The sequence below is a fragment of the Octopus sinensis genome, linkage group LG5 (assembly GCF_006345805.1).
Source record: "Octopus sinensis linkage group LG5, ASM634580v1, whole genome shotgun sequence".
Taxonomy (NCBI): domain Eukaryota; kingdom Metazoa; phylum Mollusca; class Cephalopoda; order Octopoda; family Octopodidae; genus Octopus; species Octopus sinensis.
In genome coordinates, this window is record NC_043001.1 from 134,743,469 (window position 1) to 134,755,970 (window position 12,502).

General features: G+C 41.2%; 1 protein-coding gene across 1 annotated transcript in view; it reads right to left on the bottom strand.

Annotated features, from left to right (window-relative positions):
* Positions 1-1,561: 1,561 nt before the first annotated feature.
* LOC115211846 (FAST kinase domain-containing protein 1, mitochondrial) overlaps positions 1,562-12,502 on the bottom strand; it is a 59,160-nt gene continuing 48,219 nt past the window's right edge. Inside the window, exons 9-10 of the mRNA XM_029780566.2 lie at positions 9,450-9,564; positions 1,562-1,698 (exon numbers count right to left, since the gene is read on the bottom strand). Coding sequence (XP_029636426.1) covers positions 1,615-1,698; positions 9,450-9,564 — 199 coding nt within the window. The 3' untranslated portion in view covers positions 1,562-1,614. The remainder of the gene's footprint in view (positions 1,699-9,449; positions 9,565-12,502) is intronic.

Below are 12,502 nucleotides of genomic sequence, written 5' to 3' on the forward strand. Positions count from 1 at the left end.
ACTTAACACAGTTCACAAGGAGATCTAGCGTGCCACAAAGTGTGACAAGGCTGGCCCATCTGAATTACAGGTACAATCCATTTTTGCCAGCTGAGTGAACTGGAGCAATGTTAAATTAATTGTCTTGCTCAAGGACACAACATGCTGCCAGAAATTGAACTCATGACCTTATAATCGTGAGCTGAATACCCTAACCACTAAGCCATGTGCCTGGAAAGAGATAAAATAGTGGTGAAGTACCAGGATGGACCCTGAATGTATAAGAAGGTGAACAGAAGTGTGAGTGGGGACAGAGGAACATGGAGTGAGAGTAGGGAGAAGTTGTAAGAGTGTAAGGGGAGAATGAGGGATGGTTAGAGATGGGGAGGAGGTTAATGTACTGAAGAACAAGGGTTGAGAAGTGGTTGATGATGAATAGATGGTGGGTAGGTGGGGAAGAGTAGATGATGACTATGGGAGGGTTGAGGTGTGGATCCAGTGAATCGTGGACAAGCGATTGGATGATACATGAGATGGGAGAGGAGGTGATGACTGATAGTACAGATGGGGATAAGAGCATCATCATCATTTTACTTATGTTTTCCATGCTGGCATGGGTTAGTAGACAGAGGAAGGGCAAAGCAGAGGTAGATTATGTGTAGGTGAGCTGTAAAATACTGCCTCAGTAAGTCTTCAACTGACCCAAGCCTGCATGGAAAAGCAGATGCAAAAATAAATGAATGAAATGTAATACAATTATTCTTTAAATAAAGTTTAATGACAAATCTACTCAATGGTAATAAAATATACTGACAGTATATTTAGCATGGTGATGAATTGCCAATGTAATTAACTTGTGATATAATTACAGGCAACAGATTTATTGTGATGTAATTACCAGTAATTAATTTACTGGATACTGGGTTAGAGCTTAAAGGATAATCAGTTTTGTTGATATTGCAGAGATACGTATTAACAGTCGATCAGCCCCTATTGGTGCTCTCCAAGCTGATCTGGTATTTATGTCTGACAGACCAACTTCTGAAGTAGTGTGAAATGAAATGTCTAGCCCCAGAAACACAGTAAAACACCAGCACGAGATTTGACTTGGGTCTTTTACTTCAAAATGGGGAGGCACAGTTCATCATTATAACTAACACGTGTATCGTTCATTGCAAGGTTTTCTGATTTAAAATGCTTGTTTTACAACTGCATGATTTTGGGTTTGATCTCTTTGCCCAGCACCTTGGGCAAGAGTGTTTTACCAACAGTCTTGGATCAACCAAAGCCCTCTCTCTCTTTCGGAGAAGCACTGAGCAACTATACACACACATACACACACGGCAGTAACTTCCACCTACCGAATTCAATCACAAAGCTCTGGTCGGCTCAGGGCTATAGTGGAAGACACCCACCCAATGTGCCACGCAGTGGGCCCTTGGAGGTAATTTATTGCTATGAAAAAATAAAAGTTTAGACATGATTTTCAAGCATTTTCTCATTTGTTCCTTTCATTTATACAGAAATTTGTTCCTTTTATTTTATACAAAATTTCCATACAATAATTCTGATTAAAACCAAATTTTCTGTTTTAGAGAAGCAACTTTATTGAAATATCTAAATTTGTAGTGAAGGTCATCTGAATATCTTTTTGCTGAGATACTCCACTTTTTCTGGCCAGTCTGACAATGCCATTGAGTTCCATTCAAAAAAGGGAATCTGTGAAGATAGATATAAAGAGAATTAGCAAGAAAATGTAACATTTAGTATTCTGTATTTAGTACAAATTGTAACAGCGGAGCACAGTATATCACTAGTATTTCATGTAACTGACTATAAATGACTGAAAAACAAAGGTAACTTTGGTAGTATTTGAACTCAGAATGTAAAAGGAATGTAATCAAATATTGTAAATAGTTCTCCATTTACAGCATGGAATAATCCAGAAATTTTATAATATATGGTTATATATCTAATAAGAGAGGATCAGCCATAAACTCCATCCACTGGGAATATCAGCTATAAAGATACCTACATTTTTGAATTACCCAAATGTGGAATGAGTGTCTGGGCCTCTAAAACTGGCAGGAAGAAGTTATTGTTACTCTTTTACTTGTTTCAGTCATTTGACTGTGGCCATGCTGGAGCACCACCTTTTAGTCGAGCAAATTGACCCCAGGACTTATTCTTTGTAAGCCTAGTACTTATTCTATCGGTCTCTTTTGCCGAACCGCTAAGTTACAGGGACGTAAACACACCAGCATCGGTTGTCAAGTGATGTTGGGAGGACAAACACAGACACACAAACATACATATATATATACATATATACAACGGGCTTCTTTCAGTTTCCGCCTACCAAATCCACTCACAAAGCTTTGGTCCACCCGAGGCTATAGTAGAAGACACTTGCCCAAGGTGCCACGCAGTGGGACTGAACCTGGAACCATGTGGTTCGTAAGCAAGCTACTTACTACACAGCCGCTCCTACGCCTGCAGAAGATCTGACTGGAATACTTACAACAGAGTGGATGACTGTTGAAGGACCAAGTGGTGGTGTTAAACCAGGGGATAGATTAAGTTTACCACCCAAATATATAAATGATATCTTAGACATGGAATTTCACTTATAAGGTTTTACTTGACCTAAGGCTATGATACTTGCTCAAGGTGCCATATGATGCTCTTAGTACACCGACTCTTTCTTAATTGAAACTTCATGCCAGTCAAAAACCACATAGTTGTGAAGCAAACTTGTCAACCATACAGTCATACCTGCACCATATTGTGTGTGTGTGTGTGTGTGTGTATTAATATTTATACAATGCAGAATTATAGGAAAGGTTGGATGAACTTACTGCAGGCTCAACAGCTATCTAGCGATAGCACGGGTACACAGAAATTCTGGGATGGTGTCTGGCGTGCTGAAAGGCCACTGGGAGTGAGGGACCCCTCAGTTTCTGTTGAAGCATGTCTCTAGGAGAAAGTCACTCTGATATAAAACCAGATATGCAGGAAATGGCATTGGACATTTTGGGGATCTTTGGTTTGTGCTAGAGATCACGGTGCTCCCACATACCTGAGCCTGTGACTCATATAGGCACCAGACTTCTTGCTCTGGCTTGTCTCTGGATAATGCCAATAAAGTGGAGAGGGTCTATGAGGTGTCGTGCAAGCCTTATTGGACCTAAAACTTTGCACAGGCATTGCTGGCCTCTACTCAATATGTGCATTTTTTCTTTTTCCTCTCTATATATTTATCTTATTTTTAGTATATATGTATCTACATTTTTAATATATATTTATATATCTTTATTTTATTTTTTATTTGGAAGTCCTGCGGCAATGGGAAGGTAGTGAAGCATGCAGACCTGACGGGTTGGAAGCATGTAGTCAGCGACCTGCACGTAGGCGGCCCATGCTAGATATAAAGTTGTCTCCTTGTTGCCCAAGACAGCGGTAGGATTCGGTTGCTGTATGGGTGTCTGAGCAGTTTCATTTGGAGAGGGGCACTGCTCACCTGGAGGCCGGGGAGGTTCTAGAAAAGGTGGACCAAAAATTGCCTGTCTTTCTATATCTTGTCAGTTTAGCACGACTGACGGATGTCCATCCTGCACTTGAAAAACAACGAGACTTTTATTTACAAAATCTGGATGGAGCTTAAACATTTCCTATTGGAATGTGCACAAGAGTGATTGTAGGCCTGAAAGACGTACTGCACTTGTTGCTCATAAGCTGAACTGTTATAACATTGATATAGCTGCACTCTCAGAAACTCATATAGAAAGTGATGGTCAGCTTGAGGAAGTAGGAAGTGGATACACCTTTTTTTGGAAGGGAAGACAGAAGGAGGAGTGCAGAGAGGCTGGTGTTGGATTTGCAGTTCGATCTGATATCCTTAAGAAGTTGGAAGAGCTCCCTGTTCCTATAAATGAATGACTGCACTTGAAAGGTAGGCAGTTTGCTACTCTAATAAGTGCTTTGTCTAGCTTTGATGAAGATATATTTCTTTACTGCCCACAAGGGGCTAAACATAGAGGGGACAAACAAGGACAGACGAAGGGATTAAGTCGATTATATCGCCCCCAATGGGAAACTGGTACTTTATTTATCGACCCAGAAAGGATGAAAGGCAAAGTTGACCTCGGCGGAATTTGAACTCAGAACGCAACGACAGACGAAATACCGCTAAGCAATTCGCCCGGCGCGCTAACGTGTCTGCCAGCTCGCCGTCTTGTCTAGCTGTGATGAAGATAAAACTATCTTTTATATCCAGCTCAGAGCCATACTTAGAAAAATCTCCAATTCTGATAAGGTCATTCTACTGGGGGGATTTCAATGCCAGGGTTGGAACAGACTGTCAAACATGGAACTCTCTAGGACGTTTTGGAGTAGGGAAAATGAATAGCAATGGTCTCATGCTATTGGAGCTTTGTGATGAACATGGACTTTATATCGCAACTACTCATTTTATGCACAAAGGTGATCAAACAACAACGTGGATGCATCCAAAGTCTAAAGTCTGGCACTTGCTGGATTATGTCACCATCCGCAAGCGTGACATCTATGACATTTGTAACGTCAAATCCTTTTATGGATCGGAATGCTGGACAGATCATAGTCTGGCGCAAGCAAAGTTCCGGATGATGATTAGAGTGAAAGAGAGAAGAGGACCAGTCGACATTCCTTGGCGTCTGAATGTCTACAAGATATATGATTCTGTAATGAGGAAAGAGCTTCAGACTCGCTTGTCCAGCATTGAAAATACTGCAGCATGGGAAGATTTTCGAGACCAGGTTCTTCAATGTGCTGCTGATACACTGGGATATGCTACTGCCAGACACAGAGACTGGTTTGATGAAAATGATGTTGAAGTTCAGCGACTATTAGTGGTAAAGCGCCATGTCCACAATGTATTGCTACACAGAGGACTGTCTGCTGTGCAGCGAAGTCTAGCACTTGCCTACTATAGCAGTGTAAAATCACTACTGCAGCGATCTCTCAGGAAGATGCAGAACACTTGGTGGGAGGATCTTGCTTGTGATGTTCAGGCTGCTGCTGATGCAAATGACAGTAAGAAGCTTTACCATCTTATGAAGCAAGCTTATGGGCCTAAGAGCTCCACATCAGCTCCTTTGCTTTCCAAAGAGTCTTCCACTCTGTTTACTAAATCAACAGAAATCACAGGTCACTGGATTGAACACTTCGCCGAACTCCTAAACCATGAGTCATTTGTGGATGAAACAGTGACTGATACTATACAACAAAGACCTATCATTGGCTCCTTAAACTCCATGCCCTCAATAGATGAAGTCATGACATCAATAAGTAAACTGAATCTTGGTAGGGCACCTGGAAAGGATGGAATTTGTGCTGAGGTCTTGTGATTTGGTGGTGATTACATCATACAGTCCCTTCACAAACTTATTAGTGTAGTCTGGAGGGATGGTGCAATGTCTAAGGACTGGAAGGATGCAATTATTCTTCCTCTATATAAAGGAAATAGAGCTAGAACAATGTGTGGTAACTATAGAGGTATTGCTCTACAATCAGCTGCTGGCAAGGTTCTGGCAAATATTTTTCTTACCTGCCTGAATAGGTGTCTCATAAATGATGTCCTATCTGAATCTCAATGTGGCTTCCTATCTGGTAGAGGGACAATGGATATGATTTTCACAGCAAGACAGATGCAAGAGAAATGCTATGAGCAGAATATAGATCTTGTCCAAGTATTCATTGATTTAACAAAAGCCTTTGATACTGTAAATAGGCCATTTTTATGGAAAATACTTGGAAAACTTGGATGTCTGGATCACTTTGTATCTATAATTATTTCATGATAGGATGGAGGCCTGGGTCAATGTTGGTGGTGGCATGGCGGGACCCATTCCTGTAGAGAATGGTGTCAAGCAGGGGGAGATCCTTGCCCCAACTCTCTTTTCTTTGTACTTTGCTGCTACTTTTACTCATGCTTTTGCTAAGGTTAGCTTTCTGGGAATATATGTCAGATATTGATCTTCTAGCTGCCTCTTTAATCTGTGCCGATTTGCTGCCAATTCAAAAGTTCTCCAGTCTATTATTTGTGACCTCATTTATGCAGATGACTGTGACTTAGTCACTCATACAGTGGATGATATGCAAATACTCATGAATTATATTTCTGCTTGCAAGGCATTTGGACTCAGCATTAGCCTGGACAAGACTTGTAATGTTCCACCAGCCTGCACCAGGAAATCCATATATAGAACCAGCTATCTTGGTTGAAGGAACTATTCTGAAGGTAGTAGACAAGTTTGTCTACCTGGGCAGTACACTCAGCCGTTCTTGCTCCCTGGATGAGGAAATATCTTTCAGGCTGCAGAGAGCAACTAATTCCTTCCGATCTCTTCAGTCTTGTGTCTGGTTCCAGGCAAATAAAAATTGCTGTGTACCATACATGTGTACTGACATCGCTCCTCTACTCATGTGAGACATGGAACCTTTACAAATGTCATGTAAGGGTCCTTGAACGCTTTCATCTGAGATGTCTCAGGCACATTCTCAATGTTGGCTGGACCTTAAAAATTCCAGACACACAGGTCCTAAGGACAGCTGATATCTTGAGTATTGAGGCGATGGTGCACAAGCACTGGTTACGTTGGACTGGACACCTTATTAGAATGAAGGATAGCAGGATCCCTAAGCAGATGCTATATGGAGAACTTGTGAATGGAAAGAGACCCCAGCAGAAACCAAGGCTGCGATTTAAGGAGTGTGGCAAATCCTCATTAAAGTCCTGTGATATGCAGGAGACTGATTGGGAGAACAATGCCTGTCATTGTCACAGATGGAGGAAGCAGGTTAAAGAAGGGGTCAACACTTTTGAGAGAGCACGTATTCAGCATGAAGTATTTAAGTATGCTGCGCAAAAGCACACGACTGGTGTAGTGAATGGGGAAAGCTTGGTCTGCAGTGTTTGAAATCGTGTATGCTTGTCAAGAGCATACACAACTTTCTCTCACTCTTTCTTCTGTTGGCCTGCTCGCTTAGCCAGCAGGGTGGCGTCATTTGAAGGCTAAAACAATGTGAAGCGCATTGTGACCAGTGATGTGTAACAACATCTGATAGCCTGGTCGGTCACGGTGACGGTGATATATATATACTGAGTGGTTGACGAGCAATATGTGGGGCAGAAGACCTACTTGTCTGTCCATCAAAACTGATGCTAAAATTTATGTATATCTGTATATATCAGGCACTTATCACTATGCATAGGTATGTGCATGCACGTGCATATCTGTCTGCTGTCAACTCTACATCACTGACCTTCTTGATAGCCTCTTTCTGTTGTCATTCACCCTTCTGTCTCTCATTCCTTACATCACACATCTCAATCACTCATCTGTCTGTCAATCATATTTCTGTTACCCGTGAGTTTTCCGTCCTTGTCTTTATCTCTCTTTCTGCATGCACACATATCCTTACAGCTCATCTCCCAATCACTCTCCCCTCTTCTCAAATTCATTGTACTATGTTGTCAGTGCCGCTAAGGATGACAGTGGATCTCCTGTTTGTCACACGCTGTACCCTTTCACTTTGGCTTTTAACTATTTGTCCTCCTCTTTACTGTACATAACATTCTTACATCCATGCTTTTATTGCTCATCTACTGTTTGCATACATTGCATTCTTTTGTACATGCCTATTTCTCCTCTTACAAAAATTCCCTCTTCTTATATTCTCACTGAACTATACCTATTTTTTACTACCCACAAGGGGCTAAACATAGAGGGGACAAACAAGGACAGACAAACGGATTAAGTCGATTACATCGACCCCAGTGCGTAACTGGTACTTAATTTATCGACCCCCGAAAGGATGAAAGGCAAAGTCAACCTCGGCGGAATTTGAACTCAGAACGTAGCGGCAGACGAAATACCTATTTCTTTACTACCCACAAGGGGCTAAAGACAGAGAGGACAAACAAACGGATTAAGTTGATTATATCGACCCCAGTGCGTAACTGGTACTTATTTAATCGGCCCCGAAAGGATGAAAGGCAAAGTTGACCTCGGCGGAATTTGAACTCAGAACGTAGCGGCAGATGAAATACCGCTAAGCATTTCGCCCATAGTGTAATTGAGGATAGTAGTCTCTCTCTTCTGTTAGCTGTACATTGCCCCCAGCATAACTAAGAATGCCACTGTACAACATATTCTGACTCAACATTCTTTTGTGCTGTTCAGTGGTATAGAACCTGGTTACTTTCCATTCCTCTGCCACTTCTCTCATCCCTTGATTCCCTCGAGACCATCCTGTAATCTATGTGTAGGTGAATGTGTTCCAGTCTATTCCAACTTTGCTTCCTCTCCTGTACTGTCATTCATGCTCTTCCACGCTTACAGAGTGTACTAGGTACTTTTTCATGTCAATGGCACTGCTGAGGTTGCTAAGCAGCTCGCATGACAAGATTCCTTGATTGAGTGGGGATGTGGTATTGGGGGAGGTGACTTTATGCCCGGTGTTGAGAAGCAAAGCTACGATAGAGGGACAGGCACAGGTTTCTTGCTGTAGAGGAGATACCTGGCTACCTCAACAGGAAAAGCAGAGGAGAACAAGTGGTGATGAAGTGTCAGGATGGACTACTAATCAATTCAGGGTTACAAAAGGCTACTAGAGTCCTAGGTTGACCAATGTCTTGTGAAGGAATTTGGTAAACAGAAACAGTATTAAAGCCCATCATATATACAAATAAATCTACCTGCATGCATCACCATCCATTTGTGGCCGTTGCCAGCCTCGCCTGGCATGTAAAAAGCACCATCTGTCCGTGGCTGTATGCCAGCTCCATCTGGCACCTGTACGGGTGGCACGTAAAAAGCACCCACTACACTCACGGAGTGGTTGGCGTTAGGAAGGGCATCCGGCCATAGAAACACTGCCAGATCAGACTGGGCCTGATGTAGCCTTCTGGCTTCACAAACCCCAGTTGAACTGTCCAACCCATGCTAGCATGGAGAACGGACGCTAAACGATGATGATGATGATATATATATATATATATATATAGTTCACTTAGACATAGTGATACTTATACCCTGATATTAGGACTCAATATACATATGCTTCAGAATGAAGCATCAGATGAGTACAGCGTGGTAATAAGTAATTGGGATCGCAAACAAAATAAACAATTATGTTATGAACTTGATTAGCTTACAGTTGCTTCTGAAGTTCATAGAATAAGTAGCAGACTTAAAATAAGTTCTGGGTTCTTTCATTTGACTAAAACCTTTGAAGTGGTGCTCCAGTATGACTGGAATTCAATGACTGAAACAAATAAAAGACAAAAAGAATGTCTTAGATCATAGCCCTGCTCAATTAGATCAGACTTGGGCTAAATGACTTCAGTGACCAAGTGGAGTAGTGAAAAGTGATGGTGGTGGTGGTAATGGTGAAGGATTGTAACTACAACAAAATATTTACTTTACCTCAACAGTTTTATAACCAAGGATTTCCAGTTGTCTTTGTTTCATCTGGTGTGAGCCAAGTAGATTGCGGCTGTTTACAGAAAAGTATTTCTCCAACTGGATACAAATTGCAACCCTGAAAGTAGAGGGAATGTTAAAACATTCATGAATTGTCTTTTTTTTTTTTTTTACCTTTTATTTGTTTTAGATATTGGGCTGTGACCATGCTGAGGTACTACCCTGATGGTTTAATTAGAACAAAATGACTCCGGTAGTACTTGATTTTTTTAAAGTTTAGTACTTATTCAATTGGTCATTTTTGCCAAACTGCTACATTACAGGGATGTAAACAAACTAATACAGGTTGTCAAGCAGTGGGAGGTTGTGTGACAAATACAAAGACACACACATACATGACAGGTTTCCACATCGTTTCCATCCACTAAATTTACTCACAATACATTGGTTGGCCCTGGACTATAGTAGAAAATACTTGTCCAAAGTGCTGTATAGGGGGACTGAACTGTAAACCCTGTATTTGCAAAGCAAGCTTCTTCAGTTGAAGAGTCTGTATTAATATTGTTGTAGTTGTTGACATTTGAATTTCTTTCTGTTGTGTCATATCAAGTTTTTATTGGGTTGTCCGGAAAGTTTGTGCCGATTTATAGTAGCTTACCTTATTTTAGAACATGGTTGAGTCCATAAAATAGGATATGACTACACCTCCATTTAGAACACAGTTTAACCCTTTAGTGTTCACATTTCTCTGTTAAATGTAATACTTTTTCACTCAAATTGTTTTGAATTAATCATGCATTATATTATAGCTTTGAGGTGTTAATGATGTGATTGTCTATTTTTAGAATGTCACTGTAAGTTAGGTGTGAGAGGCTAGATATGGCCAGTTTGAATATAAAACATGTAGAATATTTGGGCTGGATATGGCCGGTTTAAACAGTAATGGGTTAAGCTATCTTTTCATGGAAGAAGATTTATGTTCCTATAACCTGTGTTAATTCTGTAACCCTTTAAAATGGAAGATAAGAAAGTTCATTTTCGGCACTTGATGCTTTGGGAACCAGACAAAAATTGCTGCAGCTCGGCTGGGATGTGATACCCCACCCTCCATATTCACCAGATATAGCTCCTTCAGATTTCCACTTATTCAGGTCTATGCAGAATAGTCTTAATGGTAAAAATTTCAATTCCTTGGATGATGTAAAAAGATACCTTGACGAATTCTTTACCATAACCCCTCTCTATATTCTGGGAAGAGGGTATTTTCAAGTTAAAGGAAATATGGAGACGCATTGTGCAACAAAATGGTTCATATTTAGTTGATTAAAAATGTAATGGCAAGTATTTATTGACCTTTTTCTTTCCTTTAAAAATCGGCATGAACCTTCCGGACAACCCAATACCATTGGATGGTTTTGCAAATGTGACAGGAAAACAATCAACTGAGAGATCAGAGAGGGAGCTGTGGTCAACCAGACAAACAGAGTTAAGTAGAGTGATGCCCCTCACCCAAGACAACATCAATCAATTTTGAACCTTTTATTATGTGAACAATAATATTCTAGAGCCTTTATTGGAGCAATTTTATTTTTCTGTAATAAAATCAATGATATATCACTGATACAAGATATTTGAGTAGAACAGGAGTGGTTGTGTGGTAAGTAGCTTGCTTACCAACCATATAGTTCCAGGTTCAGTCCCACTGCATGGCATCTTGGCCAAATGTCTTCTACTATAGCCTTGGGCTGACCAAAGACTTGTGAGTGGATTTGGTAGATGAAAACTGAAAGAAGCATGTCGTATATATGTATATATATATATATATATATATATATATATATACGTATGTGTGTGTATAAGTTTGTGTGTCTGTGTTTGACCCCACCCAACATTGCTTGACAACTGATGCTGGTATATTTACATCCCTGTAGCTTAGCAGTTCGGCAAAAGAGACCGATAGAATAAGTACTAGGCTTACAAAGAAGTCCCAGGGTCGATTTGCTCGACTAAAGGCAGTGCTCCAGCATGGCTGCAGTAAAAGAGTAAGTATTGATGGAGCTAGTATTTTATGATAGGATATCAAATAAATTTATCATTAATATTTTCCCCTTTAATCAGAGAAGGAGGGACAGCACCCAGGAGCATTTTCAGAATTTCCAAGATTGCTCAGTGAAAGGTTGAAGGTTATCCTTACATTGGCGACTATGAATATTTGTAATAGAAGGAACACAGGTACAAGATTTTCTGGGCAGGGAACACTGACGGAGTCGGGGGCGTGGGTATACTTCTTGCGGAGAAATGGGTAGGTAAGGTAATCGAGGTAGTCAGAGTAAGTGACAGAGTAATTAAAATTAGATTAGTTCTTCACCATAGGACAGCTACCATCATCTCGGCATATGCCCCTCAACCAGGGCTACCGGAAGGACAAAAAGACCAATTCTATGACACCCTATTGCGGACTACCTCATTGACAAATGACAGTGACCTTCTCTTCGTGGCAGGTGATTTCAATGGACATGTTGGACGACATGTCGGGGGCTTCCATGGCGTCCATGGAGGCTACGGTTGGCTCTCGAAATGAGGAAGGAACCAGGCTGCTGGAGTTCTGCGATGCAAATGACCTTATGGTCTGCAATACCCACTTCAGGAACCCACCTCTCACCTAGTCACCTACCGTTCTGGCAGACACACCAGCCAGATTGACTACATCCTTGCCAGAAAAAGGGAAAGAGGGCTGATTATAAATGCCAAAACCTTCCCAGGCGAAGAATGTACTCCCCAACATAGATTAGTAGTTAGCGACTTCAGGATCAGAGCTAAATGGTTGCCCAGAAGAAGACCAGCTTGGAGGAGAAGGGTCTGGAAGCTTAAAGATCCTGCAAATGGACAGAGATTTAGAGACATACTACTCGAAGCCTCTGACGAAATAGAAGGGGATATAGCTTCACTTAATGTGGAAGACAACTGGTGATTCCTACGGGACAATCTGCTGACAGCCACTGACCAGATCTGTGGATGGAGCAAAGTACCATCTCGACCCAGAGTAACATGGTGGT